The 22439-nt window shown below is 39.2% G+C and overlaps 1 protein-coding gene across 5 annotated transcripts in view; it reads left to right on the top strand.

Annotated features, from left to right (window-relative positions):
- NLGN1 (neuroligin 1) overlaps window positions 1–22439 on the top strand; it is a 330417-nt gene that overhangs the window by 9907 nt on the left and 298071 nt on the right. For 4 of the 5 annotated variants that reach the window (XM_049801795.1, XM_049801794.1, XM_049801793.1 and 1 more), the window contains exon 2: window positions 2039–2844. In XM_049801795.1, the coding sequence (XP_049657752.1) occupies window positions 2352–2844 (493 nt within the window). In that variant the 5' untranslated portion in view covers window positions 2039–2351. Of the gene's footprint in view, window positions 1–2038; window positions 2845–3284; window positions 3345–22439 lie in introns of all 5 variants that reach the window. The other variant, XM_049801796.1, reaches the window with a different exon arrangement.

Here is a 22439-nt window from a genome sequence, read left to right as displayed (position 1 = left end):
GAGAGTGCATTTTTCCACTCCTGACAGGAAAAACCCCCACAACAAACCAGAAACCAAATGTGGATTTTAAGACCTAGTGGAAAAGGTTTAAATTTGTGGCGGTTTTTGAATACCACTAAGGAATAAGCTTCCATCTTTACGTGACCTACTCTACATCACCTCAGAAGAGCAAAGTTGTATGAGGTGCCTTCTGCTCTGGCACCTATCTACGTACTCTGTCTTTACTATTTATCCAGTAATATCCTACGGCCTTCAAAATTTGAAATGCAACAAAGCAACAGTCTTCCAAGAGGCAATTGTCTGCGTGCCATTTTGTGTAAGTTTATTAAACTAAATGCAAACACGTACATCAAGTTTGGGGAATTATTTTCTGCAGCTAAATTGGTGCGTTTCCAGCAAATGCTGAGAATTTGAGACTGGAGAATGAAGGATATAAGCCTGTTTGTTAATGCAGTTTCACAGTGAAGGTGTTAGAATTAGCAGAGAAAGAAAGGGAGAGAGAAAATTGCGGAAAAGCTTCATCTATCTCCTTATTGCCTCCTGAGATAGATTGTTCAGAGCTAAAGGAACACTAGACATGAACCAAATCTCCTGCTGTCCTATATAGCTTTTACAATCTCCTTTTTAATAACCCAAACTGCAGGGTAGTCTGACTATTAGACAAGCCGTTCTTTTGAATTCTCTCTACAATGTGTATAGACATGATAAAAAAACAATTCTCATTAAAGCTGCCAATGCTGTTTCAAAAGCAGGTGGTTTAAAATGTTTCCTATACAAAGCAAAACACATTTCTTGTGCATTACACACTGCTTAATAGGGAGTGTAAGATTACGCCGCTATGTTGTGTATAACACTGCATCTTAATAGGATATTGTAAGTTGTGTTGGAAATATGTTTAACATGAATATGGAAGATATGATGATACGCACTGAGCTATTTTCTGAAGTGCTGGAACATAGCCTTGTGTGACAACCTCTGAGCTGAAGTAGTTGAAAATAGGATCTGGAATTTGCGATGATACAGTCTCTGATCCTAACTGATTATTTTTCTAGGATATTGTTCGGTCAGCGTTCTACTGTCAGATTTCTACTGTCCTATGGGAACATTTATTGTTTATGTTATAAATTAAGGATGGTAGGGATTGAGTGCATTCATCATGCATTTCAGTTTTCACTAAAGTCAATAGTTCAGAAGGAATGCAGGATTGGCCTGAAGTAAAAATCGTGATATACAGCTCCATCCCTAACCTGTCTGTTCTTATCCCTTTCCAAATCAGTTTTGAAAAAAAATGCTGAGGTCCAGTTATACTCAAGTGCAAATTCAGTTTGCCATTCACTTCAGTGAGAGCGGACTTCAGTCCTTCGTCGATGTGAACTTTTCACTCTGTAGGTGTTTTTCATTAGCAGTCAGAAACGTGTGGAGTAAGAAAACCATATAAAGCATGGTAATTCAGGTTATTGTGAATAAGCACAGTCATTCATGTTACCCTTACAAATATATTCCAGTTGCCTCAATGTTTTAATCAGAAGCCGTACTTTAAAATGAGCAAAAAAAGTTTGTGTGTAATATAATCTGCTTTTAATGAAATAAAATGCATTTGAGTCTTCAGTATGCCTGCCTATCTTAATTTCACTGTCTTCTGCTTTACAAAATAATTACTTTTGTTTTGATAAATCAACTTGTGCAAACAAGGTGAAAATTGATTATGAGCTGATTAAGTTAAATAAAATATCAACATAAACACTTACGTAATGTAGCCTGGCAGCAAAGTGCTTATTCTTAAAAAGGTGAATTTTAAAGATGTATTTTCTGAGAGTCCTGTTTCTTCTGAAAAACCTCTATAAATTCAATAGGTGACATTATAGATAATCCAGTAATCAGTGTTTCACCCACCATTTCATGGACCCATAAACTACTGCAGTTTTACTTACATGACTCTAGCAACTATTAATGTATGTAAATAACTTGTGAAACATCTAGTTATCACTCTGCTCATATTAGCTCTTTCATACTAATGATTTATTTTCATTTTCTCCAGGATATAGACCTGCGGCTAACTGGATTTGATTTATAAGAGGGGATTCTGCAGTAAATGGCTGCTCTCTTCATATTGCTGCTATGGAAAACAGAATTGTCAATAGGATGTAGTCTGATAAATAGTGCTGAGTGAAGATGCAGCTTCAATAAGTGTGAAATCAATGGAAGATACTTACCGCATGAAAAGCCTTTTGAGATTTTTCTGACAGGCACCTATTTAGGAAACTTGATCTGTTTCCTTCAGCTGCCCTGTTTTTACACCAGTGGATACAAATCAGATTGCTTCACTGTAGTTACACAACTAATGTGGGACCATGGCCTTTCCAAGATCCATGTGGCTGAACTGTGTATGGAGAGCGATGGTAGTCCGCCTGTTACACATGGGATTGAATGCCACTTTTGCTTTTTGTATACTTGGATTTTTGCTTCACGCTGCAGCTGTGTCCTCCCAAAAATTGGATGATACCAACCCAGTGGTGACCACCAACTTTGGCAAGATAAGAGGGATTAAGAAGGAACTTAATAATGAAATTTTGGGGCCCGTTATTCAGTTTCTTGGGGTTCCGTATGCTGCCCCTCCAACAGGGGAGCGCCGCTTTCAACCTCCTGAGCCTCCGTCTCCCTGGGCAGATATCAAAAATACCACTCAGTTTGCTCCAGTGTGCCCCCAGAACATTATAGAAGGCAGGTTGCCTGAAGTCATGCTTCCCGTGTGGTTTACTAATAACTTGGATGTAGTTTCCACCTATGTACAAGATCAGAATGAAGACTGCCTCTATTTAAATATCTATGTCCCAACCGAGGATGGTGAGTTAATAGCAGGCGAAACAGGGAGATCTTTTTATTTTCCTGTTCTACGTTCTAACAATATTAATTCACGTGTACTGGTAGCACGCATGGCTTTCTTTGTTTGCATGCCAGCCTATTACATGTCTGCATGCTGCTTTTCTGTGTATGCATCTGTCCTTGTTTTTTGGTTTTGGTTTTCTTTCTGTCTACGCTCATTTTTTTTTCTTCCACAGCACGTGTATTTTTAGGTCAAAGTTGGTACCTAATTCCCATTGCCACCCACTGACTTCTGGGAAGATGCATCAACATCTTATCCATTGCATGTGCAGGCACAACAAGTTGAGAATCTTCCGCACCTAATAAAGCAGGTCATATTTAAGTTAGATAGTGGTGTTGCATGCTCCTACTGTCTGTGATGGAGCTCCATGTTATTTTCTAGTCTTCTATTCATTTTTCAGTCAAAAGAATATCCAAGGAATGTGCCAGAAAACCCGGCAAGAAAATTTGTAGAAAAGGAGGTATGTATAAAGTGGACAAAAAAAAAAAAAAAAAAATGGGGGAAAGATCAAAACCTTGCAAAGGAAGAACGACTAATACAGCTCAAAGAGGCTGATTTGATGATGCTGTGAAGTGAACCGTTAGGGACTGTCTTGTCCTAACGAAGCCAGAAAGGTATTTAAAGAGAGGACCGTGTAAAACAGATGAGAAGATAACATTTGTAGAGCCTGAACTCAGTTGCACCTGATCATCTCTCTTGCACTAGCTCACGCTGACCTTATTGGCAGCTTCTTTGTCTTGGCTTCGTGGTGTAGAGGAGTGTCTGTCACTCGTACGTAGATACAGTATGTTGTATATGCATGCACAGGAGGTAGCTCATATGCCTGGGGCCTGGTACTATTGCTGTTGAAGTCGCTGGTACGGCTCCACAGCTCTATATTCAGTTGTATAGCATAATGACTACGAAGTATTGTAGCAAAGCAGAGCTGAAAATCTGCATTGTCTTTCTAGGTGATACACCCTATTTTTTTGGAACGGTGTTAACTTTCCTGAAACGTAGATGTGAAACACTTTTTTTCCGTTTACACGCTTCTAAAAGTGAGCGGTGATTTCCTTTATTATGTGATTACAGCTCTCTCTGTAAAGCCGAAAATCTCTTAATAGGGGTGTAGAGAAACGTTAAAATATTGTGACACGGCACTTTGGAAACTAGGCTGCTTTTGGAAGCTTTGGAAACTTGGCTTCTACACTTCTCGTGTTAGATAGTACGGGAGAATTTGCAGATTTCTTTGTGAACATTTGCAAGTTCCCAATGCGATTGATATGCGATAGAGAAGGTATATTTTTGTACTGATTTAAAGCAGGTATTTGGTACTAGTTTAAAGTACTAATTTTGTACTACTTTACACATTTGTTTTACGTCATATTATTTTTCTTTACTGTTTTCTTTAAAATGAAGTGTTATTTAATAGCTGGACTGCATTTGAATCTAGAATACTTTTTAGGGTAAACAAAGAGTAGTGTGGACATACACGGTTGCCTGTTAGCTGTAATCCATACTTTTTATATCAGTTGCTATGGGTCCCTGTTATTCCAGAACAAATACATTTTAGGAAAGTGTCACGGCAGGAAATTGTTTAGAGTTGGGCAGAGTTCAACTCTGTAAATTCTGTATTAGGTTTTTAAGGCGATGACTAGGCATCTAAATGAAGGTGGCCTTATTTTCCAAGGTTTTTGCTCTTACAGCTTGTACTGACTATTAGGTGTAGCTAGTTGTTAATTATTAATTGTTAATTGTAGTTGCTCAACGTATGCTTTTTTAGATGTCTAAATCCACTTTCAGTGACTGAAGGCCGAAAATTTGTTTTTAAAGTGTCGGGCTCTGAGGCAACTTTTGAGGTAACGTTTTCTCTATTAGGGAATTTTTGCTCAGTGCTGTAAGAGTACAGTTGTTTAAGCTGGATTCCAAAAGTTGGAAGCAAAGATAAGCAGGGTACTGTGAGCAACGTCACTTCTTCACACATCATTCAAGTTAGAATAACTGCTGTCATTTATATGCATTCAATTAATGTGCAGTGCTGCAGCAGTTATTACGCAGTTCATCAAGCGTGTGTAATTAGCTGAGCAACTTTCACTTCCTATCACCCAGACAGTGATTCACAAAGTCATGAAGATGCAGATCTCCATCATTGTTCTCAGAAAGCATCTTTTCCTATGAGAGAATATTAAAGAAAAAAAATAATCAGAAAAATAGCAAAAATAAAGGGAGGGAAAGCCCCGCAGATGAGAAAGTCATGTTTATTGTCCTGTGAGCCTGAAGGAGAATAAAGAGAGAGTTACTTAAAATTCAGCACGTACCTTTCCAGTTAAATTAGTTGCACACACAGCACAATAAAAAGCAGCAGAAGCTTACCTTTTCCCGTTGACAAGTGCAGAGAGCTCCTGAATACCTTCAGCCTGGGCAGTTGTCATAGCTGTAGTAATCTCTGCTCTCCGAGTAACTCATGCTCTGCTCAGCTGTATATGACTGAAGATTGTCCTTGGCTCGGGTTGCCCCCCATACCTACTAGTAAAAGGAATCATGTTGTAGAACAAAGCTGCAATAGAATCACAGCACCTTGGAAACAGCATTGGTTTTGTATGAGAAAGAACAAAGGCCCAATATTCTCTCTTTTGCTGGATTTTTAGGTTGCAGTCATTTCATTACATTTAGTGATGAAAATTAATGGAAAGAGAAAATACGAAAATAAGAGGCAGGCTTTTACACTATCTTTTTAATTAATAAAGGTTATCTAAATTTGAAGTGACTGAGTCAACAACCGTATGCTATCCTATATATTGTTTGATTCTTTCTTATTACATGAACCAGATTGCATTAGGTAAATAAATTAGTATCTATACTTAATTGTCAGCTGAGGGACATGAGAAGATTCAAGATTTTGAAGAACAGGGAGTAATCTGATGAGAAATGAAAGAAATTCTATCCATGAGTCATGCTGGAGATCGTGACGAGCATTATAACCATTACCACCTGTTGGTGGGATTTGGATATGCACTCTGCAGACACTACAAAATGGGAGGCTGGAGTTGGGTGAAAAGGAGTGAGACAATATAGCATGCTTTTTGCTAAATATAGATGCCTGTATTTCAGTATACTTCATCTTCAATTTGCTGATTCACTAGATAAAGAAACATCATCTGGTTTTGTGCCTTTTGCTTCAGGTACGTGAAGGCCAGAGATTACTAATGCTGTGATGGGCATGCATACAAGCAGAAACCTCTCTGTTTGCTAGCGCTGGTTTTAGGAAATCTGTGCAAAGGCATCTAATTAATTTCGTGGGGTTTTTTAGAGGCTAGACCCCATAATTCTAAATTTTAATAGAACCTAGGTTGTATTGTAGGTAACACCATTTTACTGACTGATATTAATTATATTGTTGATTGCAGGGTATTTCCTGAATTTCCTGACAAACTTTTGCATCATTTCTAGGGAATACCTGAGTGGTTTTGCACTCTGTTTGGCATTTCAGATCTCTATTTTACTTTATAGTCAAAGCACAAATATTTTACTCGTGATCCAGAACGGCAGGGTGACTTATCATCTCTTAGGAGGACTGAATGTCCTGCTTTAGCTGCATGCGTCTGTTTTTTTAATACTCTGTATTAATTTCTTTGCATTGCAACAGTTTGCACCATGAATTTCCTACTTTAATGACAACTACGTAAAGAAAATTTTAACGTGATCACTAATACGACCACTAAAATAAGACCAGGTATTGTGTGTTCTGCACTTGGGACGGTAGTATGCTCTTTCTTATAAACCTGTACTAAAGCCTTCATATTGCCTGAAGATAGCTGAATGTGGAAATGTGAAGGTGTAGTTTTTGTAGAGAATATGATGTATGCTCAATGTCATGGAACTAGGCATGTGCAGTTTTGGATACGTTGGTATTTGTAGGAGAATTGGGAGTAGAATAAGGAAAGAGATCACTTGATCTTTACTTTTAGGTTTAGGAATTATCAGTGGCTAAGAGACTGCCCAGTTTCAGTGCCTTCTTCACACGTGGATTCTGTTTCTTATTCTAGTCGGTGCAGTGAATAAATTTTAAATGCAAAGAATCATGATCTGAACTATCTCATTTGAGAGTGTAGGATTAGACAGCTCTATTAATATTTATGCCTCCTAATGGGCTACTTGATTTTCAGAGCAAGGCTCCCAACACCATACTTCCTGGGTTATGGCTGTGGTTACTGTGGTCACATAGGAACATATATACTGTAGGGATTGGCGCTCGGAAGATCTCGCGATGTACGGAAAGAGAAGGGTTAAAGGAGGCGGGATGACCGACAGACAGTATGTAAGGGCGTGACGCAGTTGAATAAACGCCATTTGCAGCATCCTCATATTGGTGTCAGTGCTCTGTGGCCCAGGGTATGGTGGACCCTGTGCCGAGTCCCACGGGGTGATCAGACGAATGTCTACAATATACATACATACAAATACATTCTTGAAAATGAAACACAAATCACAGTGCTGTAATCTCATCCTGTTTTTGATCATTCATTGTTTTCAGTAGAGAATCTGTTACAACAGTTGTGATTCGTAAATGGCACTGATAACTTTAAGGCTTTTAAGCTTAGCAATATGAAATATTTTTTACAAATCTAAGCAGAAATGGAAAGAGTACAGTTTAGCCTGTTACCTTGTGTTTCTCTTGGGTGCTTGCTCCAAGACTCCATTTAGCTATCCTAGAACTGTTTATTTATCACATTTTGGAAAGGAGGAATTAACGCAACATGTGCGGTTCCTATGGACGTCATTAAATGAAATTCTTTCTGTCTACCTGTTTCAGCTCTGAAATCAACCAGAAAAGGACAAGCTGAGACATGCTAAAATGTGTATTTCCACTGATCAAATATCAGTTTGTCAATTGAGTATCAGATTCTTTTTTTCTAAATATGTAAAGTAGAAAATAATATCAAAGTAGCGGACTTGTAGATAGTATGTTGTCAAAAAATGATTGAAATATTCTACTCCATGGCCATATAAATGAAAAGTATGAAATGTAAGGTGTGAACCTCCATCACTGCAGACTGAGCTATGTCAAAATATGTTGCATTGCCAGCAGGCTAAGAACATGCATTTGCAGACCATTACCAGGGCTTATGGTGAGTGAGAGGTGCGTCAAAGCCCACAGAGCTCTAAGTGCATATTTTGGTGTACATCAACCGTTACAAAGGGTGTATATCTTCATTAGGCCACTTTGAAAATTCATAATGAATTATTTGCCTGTAGTATATTTGTGTCAGTAGCTGCCTGCACACATTTGAAGTTTTGCCCCCATTCACCTTTTCTGGCTCCTGGCTGAAGAGCCCTCATCCTCATTCTGGCCTCGTGAGGCCGGATTTCGTCCCTGCAGTATCAGCAGGCACAAATGTAGCCCATAATCCTGAACTCCAGTGCTATGTATTGAGACACCAAGATTGTTCTATTTTTCTGTTCCTTTTTGAAGCACTGTATTCTTGTTTTCCATTCCTCAGATACCACTGCAGCATTTCCTATTATACTAGTAATACATGGAAGAAGATAATGAAGCAAACATTGTCTTGTACGGACCTTTTCATCCTTTCACAATCTAAAGCTGTTAGTGTCAGTTAGCTGCATTTTTCAAAGACGTGCAGTAGGTTTATGTCATATTTGAAATAAAATAAAATGCTTAAATTCTGATGTACTTTCTACAGTCCTCTTTCTGGGTGAGCCAATGCTTGGCAATAGAAAACTTCGCAGACTGCATTTTAAGACTCCAGTCATCTTAAATGCCATCAATGCTGGTCAGAGTCCTCTGTAAATGTCTGGTTGTTCAGGCTCTGAGCTCCTGCTGACCACACAGCCGTCGTGCTGTCATTGCTTTGTTCATATACCTTGACACTGCTTATAGCTCTAACAGGTCTTAAATTCTGATCTAATTCCATTCCTTGTCCATTATTTTACTGCTTGCTTTTCATTTTCTACATCCTCCCACACACAGGCTCTAAAATAGTACTGTTACCCTGATAATACTAAGTCGGATAAAACTGCTTTGTGCTTCTTCCCCTGGCCTTTCTCGGGTTGGACTAGTTGTACTCAGTAAACAACTGTGAGATGGTTTTCCTTTCAATCTGCTAGTTTCTAGTTTATCATTTAAAGCCAGAATGGACAAATATTTAAAAAAAACCAAAAAAACCCCAGAAAGTTACATAAGTATATTTGTACATTTTCAGGAGGAGTAGTTGAGTAACTAATATGACTTTTGGGTAACTATTATTTTCTGCTTGCTTTTTTGGTCATTTATTTCCCTGTATTGTATTACTATTCCTTTCTCTTCTCTGTGTTCATGCTCTTAATTTCTTTGTTTCCTTATAATACACATGGATACAGATATTTTTAGTGTTCTTTGCATATTTTTTGAAGCTTGAAACATGATGCTTACATGTGTCAAACCGTTCTTAAGGATCATCTCAATTATAATGTTAATAATCTGCTTATAACTTGAATATTGCTCCAGTATAATTTTATTGGGTTTTTTTCAAGTTCTTCTCACTTATAATTCTTTAGCCCTCTTCATTTTTACTTACTTTATGTTGTCAAATTTACATGTCTTCTCTATTTTGATATGTATAGGATTATTAATTATACTGTGCATTCAGAACCCAACTGCTTTAATTAGCTTAACATAAATGAGATTTGGTTTTGGGGTATCAAACCATTTCCTTCTGTTTTAATATTAATATCTGTTATTTTACTTTCTCATGCTTGTAATAATGAAGATTTATCCTAAAAAGAAGCAGCACTGAACAATAGGAGGCTAAGGGAAGTGGGACAAGGCTGACTTTAAGCCATGTTTGCACTTATATTCTAACGCATTGCTGGGACCAGAGTGGTCTCTGGCCAGAATCGGAGCCATCTCAGGGCTGCTCTAAGTGAATGCAGAAAATGCAAGACACACGGAAATGGCACAGTCCAGGTGCTGCAGATGATTTTCCCTTCCAGAGTTTTGCCAAAGTGTTTTGAAACACTTCAGCTGCAACAATAAATCACGTTGCTAATTCATCTGCTGTGGGAATTCTTTTAATATCCCCTTATGCTATCAGAGCAGTAATCAGTATCTGCCCTGGTAGAGTTTTCCATATGCTTTTTATTGAGGGTGGCTTTTGCCTTTCCTGTTCATACTAATAGTAGTAAATGCATAGTAAGTTTAGTCTTAGGAATGTGTTTTAAGAGAAGGAAAATTACCTGGCTGAAGAATTTCTGGTTCTTCAGCTGATAAAGCTCTGGCAGAAGTTCCTTCATTGAAATACCATTGCCTTGTAAAGGTCTGTCCACCAAGGGAGATGGAGGGAGAATAAATCTTCTGTGGGGTTTCTGCGTTAGCAGGGGTATTGCCAGTAGATTCGACCAAGATGACACATTTTGGGAGAAGATCATAGCCAGTATGACTGGTAAGCTTTAACAGCAGCTGCACTGGACTGCTGTGCCCTGAAGGAAGGCTCGCGGTCCCGCAGCAGCTGTCGGGGACGACTCCGCAGGTGGGCCTTTTCCCAAGTATTTTATGGTGGTCCAGGATCTGTCCCTTTCTGTTGCAGAGGAATCGGAATACAGTTTGCATGCTCTTGTGGGCGCTATTTGCATCTTCCTTCTCTCAATGTTAATTTATAATTCAGTATCTTGTGAGATGCTGAGCTATCGTAGGACCTAATATAGATCTGAGCTACATTAAGGTCAGTGGGTTTGGATCAGGCCCTGCAGAAGCGAAGTACTGAGGTCGCTCGATATGATTTGATATTTGTTTAAATAATGTCTTTTTATCCTTATACTATTTTATAATGTGTGGAAAATCACATATATAGCATATATAGAGAGAGATAAGCTAGTAAGGCAAAATGTATAGGAGAGAGACAGCCATTTATTATTTGTATTTGTTTTCTGGAAAGCTTCCATTTGTTAAATTTCACCCTTTTTGTAAAGGCCTTCTTTAATTATTAGCTGAAAATCAGGTATTTATGTAATTACCATAATTATATCTACACATCTAGTGTACTTGCAATTATTTCATTAAAAATTGTAATTATTATACAATTATAGGGGATAATGACGTCCTTGTAACATGTTGCAGAAGCCCTAATTAAATAGTGGCATAAATGAATTGGAAGTGATTTTGAAGTTTTGAATATTGTTTTATCAGAAATATCAGAAGTGATTCATCCACATTATGAACTGGCAGTAAAACCCCTCCAAAGTTATTTTGAGAAAAGATTTCACAGAGCTCATGGAAAAGGATTTGTCTCTATTGCCTTTCTGTCTTTACTTTCTGTTCTCTATATTCTTACACCTAAAAACTGTCTGCAGATTTTTAATGGAAAGGTGCATTGTGTAAGAAGAAGATTGCACAGCTTGCTGAATCTTTCTAGAAGGCTCAGCCCAGAGCAAATAGGATCTACATGCAAGCACAGTCTGTACTTAGACATCCTTCTTCTATACAGAGGGGAAAAAACCTATCCAACAGTTGGTTCAAGATGATGAAAAAGCTCCACTAAATATAAGGACATTTTCATTACGTGCTGAGTTTCAGTGATCTGCTTATAGATTGGAATGTCCAAATAGTGCCACTCCAGGTGTTGGGGAAGCAGAAAAAAAAATTCCTCTTGTAGCACAGATCCATGTGATGCTCCAAGAAAAGGAGTTGAACTAAGCAGCGTGGATACAGAGGAACCCTGTGGAGCATCTCCCTTTCTCCCCTCCAGAGTGGGTGGGGAATGACAGGCAAGGATAATATATGCCAGAATCTACCAAAACCTCAGGATCACAGATTTCTCGTCCTCTTTCATGTCAACATTCTGTAGTGTACAGATGATCTCTCTTCTCTCCCTTCAGTTAATTTTAAAAGTCATTGAAAATGGCAGGAAGGCATATAAAATTTTTAGGCTCATTTTATCATTCTGGGTTTTTTACATCTCATATAGCCTGTTCTTAACTGATGGGTATATAACAGTGTACCTATGGCATGACTGGCAACCATGCAGCCACCCTTACCGTGACATCCGCCTCGGTTTTGCTTCTAAAGACAGCAGCCCGCTGTCGGGCTGAGGCTCTGGGCAGACTGGAGCTGTGTACAAACCAGCTGGAGGGGCCTCCCATCTCTCTTGCTTACCTCCCACCTACCAGCTGGGGCTCCTCCTCCAGTCTTTGCTCCCAGTTTTGTCGGGGGAATGACTCATGCACATTCTTCCCAGTTACTTCGGATGCATTCAGGCAGACCTGAACAAACCTCCTGTTTAATTCACTTAATTCACGTCAGCTCGGTTTTGCTCAAGCCTGATTAAGGAGGGTTTGCAGGGTCTGCTCTAATGCAGAATTTTGATGTCCCACAAAAGGACGGGAACAAAGCTGCAAGAAGCAGGAGATCCTGGACGTAGCAATAATGTCCTACCGTGCCTCAAGATGAAGAAAGACCATCCATCCGTGGCCTGGAGAAGAGCTCCCTGTTTCTACCATCTCGTGTCTAGGTTCCTTGCTGAGGCAGCCCATACAAGAACCAGTTTGCTCATGCGGCTGCGGTGCTTTTCTAAGGACTTGCTGCCCTTTAACCAGAAGCTGAGCACTGCCGTTGTTGTCAAGCTCCCTTCCAGTGCCCTGGCAGGTATTTTTTTTTAGTTTCTGCCAACGCTACTCTCTGCTTTTCAGTCTTTAATATATTAGTATTAATGTAGTGAACAGGCAAACAGAACATACCATTCACCAGCTGGATCTAGCTAAACTGATGAGAATTTAGTCTCTGAGAAACCTCGTTCCCAAAGCAATAGTTTTAATAAGATGGACCCGGCGGTAAGGGAGTATGAAACATGCATTTATCTGTGTATGTGTGTATACATATGTGGTCATAAACGGATTTGAAAGCTGAAAGGAAAGCTAGTACGGTTTGTCTTGATCGCAAAATTGATATTGATTCGTGTGTTTTCATATTTATTTTAAAGTGCCAAAAAGAATTTGGACTTTTTTAAAAGTTTGAACTTCGTTGCTGAAGGCCAGATCTAAGATACTTATGTGAGCCAAACAGAAGATTTTGCGCAGCTACCTGCTCCAGGACTGCTTTTGTTAATGGTAGCCCCCATGATCTATATAGCAATTTGGATCCATGAAATATATTGCTTTATATGGCTGTTGTAGAGGCAGGTTTATTTGGGGAAATTTCGGAAGAAATCATCAGGCTGTAAACCTGGATTTTAAAATCTTAGTCCTTTCCCTGTTTCTCTATGATGCTAAACTCAGATGAAGTAGCTCTCCGTATGCATCAATTAACAACTGTGCTATGTGGAACAGGAAAGAGAATTAAGTTTGTTTTCTACACTTTTCAGTCATTAACTGAGCCAATTGTTAATGACAAATGGATTACTTTTGCTGGAAACAGTAACTTTTGAAACAAAAAATAATTGCTATACTTAAGTGCCGAAGCACCTGCAGTCTCTTTTATATGAAGTCTCCATAGATGAAGTCTCACGTAAAAGAAGAAACAAAAGATGTATCGATTGTCTTTTCCTGAAAGTGCCATGAAACCCTTGATTAACTGGCAATTCTTGCAATGTTGCAGTTGCAGTTCAAGTGTTGAAGGTATTACCTGGCCAAAAGCACGTTATGGTACCAGATCGTGGGAAACGGGTGCTTGGGTTTTATAGAGACAGGGATGGTTGCTGAAGAGGTCACAGCAAAAGTCCCCCCTCTCCGGTCCTGAATCTGGGCCCGTTAGCAGAAATCCCTCGCGTCCCCTTCTGCGTGCATTATATTCTGTGTCGTTCACATGCGAAAGAGAACGTTGCCCCTTGAACTGTGAAAGAGTCGTGTGGTTTTGACAGGCTTGATTTTGTTTCTTTTCCCCGGCGCCGTTGAAAGATGGCTGCCAAAATGTGGTTAGGCACGAGAGGGGCGTTTGCTTGCGGAGGTGAGCTGGGAGACTGAAGATGAGCTGAAAGAAGCAGGAAGGGGATTTGACAGCAAAGAAGGCTCCTGACACACACGGTGAAGCAGGTGTACGCTGCCAGGCAGTGTGCAGACCAAGCACAGAAATGGGATTAAAAGGCTCTTTCCCTCTAGGCAAAATAAGACCAAGAAGAAGGCAGCGCACAGTTCCACCCTGCAGTTTTAAGTGGCAGAAACTATTCTTCTCTCCAGAGTTTGCTAACATATATTAGTTGCTGTTTTTCTGCCCAGAGCTTTGACATACTCAACTGCAAGCTACTTTGGGCGAGTATGGGCACAACAAACAAGCAGCAGTCAGATGAGAGAGGAAGAAACAAGTAATTCACCAGAAATGCTCCATATCCCTTCCACACTTGGTGTTTGCACTGTGCGAGCGGTCTGGCTGTCACCCCTCTCTGTCCAGCACCTGGGCGTGCGTTAGAGGACGTGCCACAAAGCAGGTTTGACCTAAGGTAGAGCAAAAGCTAGCCCTTAATATCGCTCGATTAAAAATAGATAAACTCAGCAGTAAGCTGGCTTTTGGCCTGTTGTTTGAATTATGAATATTCTTCTAAATGCTGTCACTTCCTTAAAGAAGTACAGTGGTTTCTTTTGAATTTTAAGTGACTTTGGATTGAAACTCTGTGTGAGTGATTATCTGGCTGAGTGAATACTGTTGTTGTTATTAGCAATTTGGGGGTGTTAACCTCTTCACTGCTGAAATCTCTAAGTGTAGCATGACATTGTGCCGGCACTCAGGAACTAGAAAGGTTAAGAAGCCATTGAAACACATTCAGGAAATGTCATAATTTTCAGGCTGATGAAGTGCTAGCCTGGAAGAGAACAAAGAAGCGATAATAATAATTACATTTACTTTATGCTTGTGAAGAAGACAGTTTGAAGGAGAGCGGGCCATAGACGGTAGCTCATTTTTGGTTCTGCCCCCATTAGTTATGTCAAATTCCTGTTTTACTTCTGTAACCCCCGAAGTGTGCTGTTTAAATGGAGCTTGGTTGCAGAGGGATGATTTGACACAAAGCCAGCTGTCCCTTTCCAGTCATTCTGGACCTCACTAGCCTTTTCCCGTTCCCTCCCTCCTCCCCTGGCTAAGCAGCATCTGGCCCTCTCCCTCTGGTGAACTCGTGTGACTCTATTTCAAGTATAGATTTAGTTATTAAATCTGGAGATAAAGTATGGATCTGTTCCACTAATCAGATACTACAGTGATTAGAGCCATAGAAGTACTTGGAGAGATCAATTAGATTAGATTATCAAATCATTATAAGCAAACTCTTAAAGACAAAGCAATAGAAAGTAATCTTGTGTCACTGTATTTCTGTAGAGAATATTTATACTCTCTTATTGTTTGTTTGCCTCTATTTTATTTACATGTGCTAAGACTGCAGTGGCATCAAGCCTTATGCTCAGAACTGGGCTGGAGGACAGAATAAACCAATTTCTACAGTAGAGCTCTCTTTGTGATGCTGGTCATAGGCTAAAGGACATTATTGCTTGTACTCTAGGTGAAAAAATACATGCATATGGAAATCTTACTTTATAAAGCAATCGGGCAGTTTCTTGGGGGAGCTTATTTCAGATCTCTGGGGTTAGGCAGGAAGGCTTCTGCTCTCTCGCCAGACTTTTATTCTCTCTCATCTCATTCTGTATTTATTATTTTCACTGTGGAATCTTATTTGAACTACTTTTATTGCATAAACCTAGTGTTACGAACTGACGCTAGCTAATTCAGATGAAGGTTTGTGATTCATTCTTTAGTAGTTTGTTTTCAGGGCTCCTGTGAAAATGGTTTTCCAGTGTGTAATAGCCATTCGGGTCAGTCCTAAGCCTTGAAGTTGTGTTTTCTACAGCCTGCAGTGTTTTTTCTTAACGCGCGCGTGTGTATATATATATATATCAGCTTTTCTTTGTTAATATATATTTTAGTAAGTAGTCCAGCTAATGCTAATATACTGTTTTCATGAGAGAATTGGCAGAATAGTATACATCAAAGGCAACAATTAGTGTATTTTCATTTGACTTGTTCAGCCTATTAGGTTGTTAAATTTTGCATAGAAAATCATTAGCATGTTTAATTTGGGAAGGAAGCTCTTGGAAGAGGAGTTGTGGACGTAAATCAATCAGTGAGCAGGCTCTCATACAGTACTACAACAGCAGCTAGAGCTCTAAAATACCGTGAAATATTTTCCCCTATTATTAACTGTAAATGCAAAGAGGTGAAAAAACTGCAGGATTATCACCGGCTTAGGAGTTAACAAAGAAGCTTCTGATGGTTTTGTCCAATATTAGAATCTGGAGCAAGATTGTATCCCATTCTTTTCTTTCCAAATACTGGCATAGAAGCGCAGGGTTGCAGCTCTTCTTTCAATGAGGGTGAAAGACATCCAAGTCAGGCTTGACATAACATAGGTCACGGTTTGTGCTTTTTTCTTTCCCTAAAACTAGTTGAAGAACTGTTGCATCGCAGGTGATGTTGCAACTGTTACGACTGTTGCTCACTGCCTCAGAATTAGCTGAAGTTGAAAAAGTGACCGAAAAAACTCCGAAGTGCCTTTCCCGCCCATCTTTATTGGGAGCATGTGACCTGACATTCTGGCAATTTAGAAAGAGTTATCTGGTATTAAATAAATTCAAAAAGGTTTTGATTTTGACCAATTAAAGTCAAAGAGGAAAGGTCAGAAATCAACACCAAAATAGAACAAATATTAACTAAATATTCCATCATACAGCAGCTAATCAGGGCTTTTGTGTGCCCTGCTGTGCCAATATCTATTCAGAAGCTAGTCATTATGTCTCTGTTCTAAAAGAGAACTAATTTTGAAGACTTCTCTGCACTAAAATCAAGTAATTTACTGCCCTTTTTGCTCTGTTTTTATGATGTTTTGCCTGATTTAACATTCAGTGCTAGACGTAGTGGCTTCTGGTTTTGTCCCTGCACTTTTCAGGTTCAAATTTCTTTGAGTGCAGTTACTATTCGTTGGTGCCAAAGTATTTGATTGCCTTCATAAACTAGGATATTAAGCGGCAAAACTGGTGCAAGCATCAGGATTACATTATTGAGTAGTTTGAAGGCACAAAAATCCATGAAGTCCTTTCCATTGGGGTCCGGTGGAAAGCTCCTGTATCCATTTGCACACAGTGGGTAAATTTGTGGCCACGTAAAAGTCAATCGTGAAATTCAAATCACGTTTTACAGGACCAGGCCCAAATTCCCATCTCTAAAAGATGAACAGACAGAGAGGGATATACAGGGATTTGAATGTTTGGTAGATTTTGAAAATTTTGCCTGAGGTACATAAATATCTTTTCCCTTTGTTCTTTTTTTTTTCTTCATTCTTATTTTCTTGAAATAATTTCATTCCTGTCTTGTATCATAGCCTCTCCTATAATAACAAATCTGTTTCACCTTTTTCGGTACTTCTCTGTTTCCTGCTCTCATAGTCTTATTGTGTCCGATTTGTCTTTACTTCATGTTTCCACGTCCTTTTTTTTTTTTTTTTTTTTTTTTTTTCATTTTAGAAACATTTACTATTTCTTAAAGGCTACAAAATGAGCTATTCATTTGCCACTATATCCTTTAATTTTTTCCTTTGCATTGGAGATGGAGAAACTAGGACAAGAGAATGGACTTCTGCAAAGTCACACACACAGAGGGAAAGAGACTGCCTATCATTGTGGAGCTGGAATTAAAACATCCCATCCTTTTTATTGCATGTTTATATTTAGGGGCTGGGCTGTTTATGATGCTCCTGGGCTGCTTTTATGGTTTATGTAGCTGAAGCAATGCTTCTTGTCTTTAATTCCTGCACAACTTAATCCTGATCTTTCCTAAGTGCAAGTATTTGTCAGTCAGTTACCCCCTGTAGGGGTGAGAATCACGTCTTATCTTAGCCCATGAAATATTTTCTGCCTCCCACTTGTCTTGCTGCCTTACAGCCTCCAAATAGGGAAAAAGAAAGGGTTGCTGCAGCTTTTATTAATTATTTACGTGCTGTTATCAAACATTCCTAGAGTGCCATAAATATACAGGCTTTAGTTCAAACTTGGAGAAAACAAGTTCCCTGCTCTAGAGAATTTACAGTGAAGAAAAGACAACAGAGGTGAAGATATAAAGCCAGTGGATGTAGTAAAGTAGTGCAGAATACAGGAGTTTTGATAAGAAGGGATTGCCATAATACACGGTGTGAAGGAGAAAGAGAGCAAGAGTGCTCGGATGCATGCACGGAGTGCCCAAAGAGGAGAAAGAGGCAGCAGTAAAAGTCAGTAACAAATAACGTACAGGGATTACAAGGAAAGCAAAAGGATTGACCTGATTTGTGTGTTTACCACTCAGCGTCTTAGTGGTGCCCTTTCAGCTCCTGAATATAATCATTTAACTCGATGGGTGGCAGAGGCAAGCGCATGTTTCAAATGGAGACCGACATGCTCGAACAGGTCTGTCTCTCCGCCATGGCTAGCTCACGCGTGCGCCAGTTAGTGACTGTTTCCGAAAGTCATCTGAAACCATGGGAAATGGCCCCTTCAGACGAATTAATGACATATTCAGCCCCTAGCACAGGGCTTTCTTTGGGCCCATGAGAGTAGCTGCTGTATTTCTGTCCTTCCCAGAGGCAGCAGCGTGATGGCAAAGTGCTGCATCCGATGCGCGCTGAAGCTGGTTTTTGAACTCGGTCCCTAACCTCCTGTAGAACCGTTATATTTTTCTCCTTTTTTTTCCTAATACAATTTTATTTTTAGATGCACGAAAGGATGAGCACAACGAGTAAAGTGTATATCAGCAACACAGAGTAACCAGAGGTGAATAGGCTAGACTTAGCTTACAGAAATCCACAGACGCTGACGTTATTTCCCAGTGACTTTGTTACGGTATTACACATTGTGTGGCAGCGTACGTTGCATGGTAGTGCGCAACTGTCCCATGTGGTACAGTTGCTGCTATGGAGATCACTTGAAATAATGGAGTATTAAATGGCATAATCTATGATAGAGTAATCGGCCATAGCATTAAAAAAAAAAGCCATGTTGAAACAATACAAATTGCTGCCTAGAAAAAAACCCGCGTCTGGGTGCGATACTGTCTCACCTTGTTCTCCTCAGTGCAAAGGGCTGCTCTGAATCACTTCTGACCACGTAACCAGGGCATCGCTTCTTTTCTGCTCAAATGCTGTTCATCGTACTGAAGAGCTGCGGAGTATATTCAGAGACTCAATCTGCACATATTTAAGGCCCTCACTTAAGCACGCTCCTAAGGAGACCAGTTGTGGAACCTGGGCTTATCCAGGGGTAGTTCGAGGTAGTCATTAATTTAAAGATTTGCCTGGTGGCAACATTGCCATTTACTGTTTAGGGGCAGGATTTGTCCCATGGTTTGCTGAAACTGGAAGGCTGACTCCTAGGGATGATAAAGCCACTGGACGTTGCTTTGGGACTTTCAAGTGGTTGTAAAATTTCTGTAAGTCTAGTTATAATGTTATTATAAAATAGGCCTAATTGTAGTCACCGTATGAATTCTGAGCAAGACGAATGTGCAGTTGTGTGATTTCACCCTGAGCAAAAAAGACATTGGTGTTGGCCTTCTCTTCTTGCAGTTGCATTTATTTGCTTATTTACTGTAACTTTCTTTTTGCTAGCTTTAAGAGGGAGCATTTTAAGGTGCAGGTGTGTAGTATACGCATCTAAGCCTGTGGACAAAAAGATCAGCCAAAAGCTATACGCGGGAATGAATACATAATCAACAACCTTGTACTTGCCTGTTATAACAAAATAGCATTAAAGAACAGAACATTTGACTGTAACGTAAGTTGCAGTTACTTCCCTGCCAGGGTAGCAATCCTCTTGAGGCTGTCATCTATTGCAACTTGAGCGATTGCTAATTGCTTTTATGAAAGCACCAGCTTCAATTATATTTTTAGCGTGTCACCTGTACAGCTTTATATTTGCATGTATTTAGCAAGGCATTCATGCAACGCTGAAAAAATTAGGAGACGATCCTACAAAACTTAGGTTCACATTTGAAATGTAGCATTAAACACACTGAAGCCACAGAACAAACTGTATTGCACCTATCACGCTTTCAGTTCGGGAAAGTGGGAAGAATGCAGTGTTTCGCTAGCTGTGAAGACTGCCCACACCTCCTTTTGAGCTTCTGGGTTTGCACCTGGCACCGATGAAATGCTGTTCCCCAGAGCAAGCGCTTATTATTTGTTAGCCGCTTTCGGTGCGAGACGTCACAGATCCAGCAACACGCCCGAAATGCTGACTGTTCAAGCAGATGGTAAGTGCTTAGCGGTTTTATAGGAAAAGCTGATGTCCCCGATAACTGACTTTACTGAAAGTAGAGAGGGCCTTAACAACCAACACATCTGGGGTTCACCTTGAGCTTTGCAGAAATTCAGATTTGGATCCAGACTGTCTGGCTTGCGCCAGTGCCTCCTTCAAAAAAGAGATAATTAAAATGACTTTTATGTCTTCCTTGGACTCACGATGTCATTTGTTCTGGCAGCAAATGCGACAAAATTACTGTACTTATTTTAAGTTTTCTGTGTTATCTTAATGGCCCAGAAATTTTTAAAAGGAGGTTTAGATTGTGTGGAATACAGTGACAGCTGCATTAATGCCAGTGTTTCTATGAGCAAGGCTTTCCAATATCCATACCCATTTTGTGGTCTGTGGTAGGCAGGATTGAACGGCTTTATCGTTTTGCTCTCTTTTAGTGAATCAGAGTAATTCCTCACAGTAATAAACCAGAGACCTGAATTAGCAAAAATCTGATCCCTAATTGACCTTATCTTGCTGCCAGTCTGATGTAATCCAGATTCTGATGTGATCTTGTCCTCCTTTCTTGTGAATAGTGAAAGAACACTCACTCTCATTGATTAAAAACCTTAGTTTTCTTAATAAAAAAAATAAATTAAAACCAAAGCATCTCTTTCAGGCATTTTCCGCTTTGGGAATATGTTTTATTGGTTTCCACAATTAAAATTACTAGCCATTTTTAGATTGAATATGTTGCCGATGTGACTCTGCATTCTTGGATACATCTGTGTCTTTGTGCATAAGGCAGTGTCTACAGCGGTAAAATTCTGCTCCAAGAGCAGTATAGCAGCTAAAAACTCTGGTACCTAACAGTTTCGGGAGGCAGATGTAGGTTTTCTTTCTCCCTCACCCCTGCTTTTTAAAGCAGGAAGAAGGAACCGTGTTACATATTTTTAACGGAATGGTATTCAGATTAAGTAATTACAAGACAGACTCGTAGTAACCTACTGATTACTTGGTGCTTGCGAGTTACCCTTGTAGTAGCTGATATCACTGGTAAAATGGTGAAACAGAAAATACATGTTGTTTATTAAAGAATGGTTGCTAGATGAAGTTAAGATGAATTTTTAGGTTTTGTAAATCAAAGCAATATAAAAATAAAAGCTAAGAGTACGTTTTAGGGATTTTTCAATCCTATTAATATTTATTAAACTACAGTTCTTTAGATTTCTGTATCTCAGATACTCTGTCATGTAATAACACAGGGTTGTCTGAGACAAAAATTAACTTGGACTCAACTAAAATCAAAGTGAACTGATTTCTTCTTTTTCATTCCTCTGACTGACAGAAATGCATAAAGTAGAAAAGTCAGAAAAACATAATAAGTAGATTTGAAAAGTGCTTGCTACTTTATACATTATGGACAGTTTTAGAAATAAAGATGTGCAAAGTTCTTAAAAAAAAAAAAAAAAAGGAGAAAACCCCTATTTAATCCTTTATTACTATAAAAATTTAATAGCAATGCAACACTGAGGATTACAGTCCAGCCTTCAGAAGTGCTTCTGCCATGTTGTATCGGTTTTCTTCTCCACATCCTCTGTACTGTTCTGGACCATAGTTTATGGTACACTAGATTTTTCAGGGAAAGCAAATAATGCTCACTTCTGCGTAGCAGTTGCAGGGAAAGGGAAGGCAAAATTTCCTCGCCGGCTGTAGCAGTGTTTTACCACCAGTGAGGCAAGCAGGTATTATATATCAACACAAATGCATTCTGTATTTATTTGGTTAGATCTATATATTGGTATACATGTATCTTTTAGTGGTTTTATTATGGTAATTTGAGGTCTGTTGGCTGAAGAGCCTAATATAAATACTACAAAGTAGTTACACATATGATTTGGAAGAAAGAGAAAACATGGAAATTATTTTCTTCCGTAAAAACGGTTGAAAGGTTTGGAAATTTAATCTTAAATTTATTTTTGCTTATCTTGGGCAGAGGGGAATATTTGATTTAGCTGATCGCAGAGCTTTAGGGGTCTTTTTAGGGGTCGCAAAAAAATGCCTTGGTTATCTACATTGGGGTCCTACCTTTAAGTAAGAGAATAGGACTTAGGTTGTCTAAAATATTTTTTGTTCTTAGTACTCTCCCTTTCAGAAGTTAAATTTGACTCCCTGACTGCCTCTGAGTTGATAAAATTTCTCATTTTCCTGGCCGATGTAGGCTTTTCCTGGCCCACATTTCTAATGTGAAAGACAACAAGATGAGCTTGTGTATTTTGAAACTGTTTTGGAAACTAAACTTTTTTTCATATATAACAGAGGGAAAAAAGGGCACACCCTATTTGTTTATTTT

This window comes from Accipiter gentilis, chromosome 6 (assembly GCF_929443795.1).
Source record: "Accipiter gentilis chromosome 6, bAccGen1.1, whole genome shotgun sequence".
Taxonomy (NCBI): domain Eukaryota; kingdom Metazoa; phylum Chordata; class Aves; order Accipitriformes; family Accipitridae; genus Astur; species Astur gentilis.
Note: the sequence above shows the minus strand (reverse complement) of the source record. Positions and strands in the feature narration are given on the sequence as shown.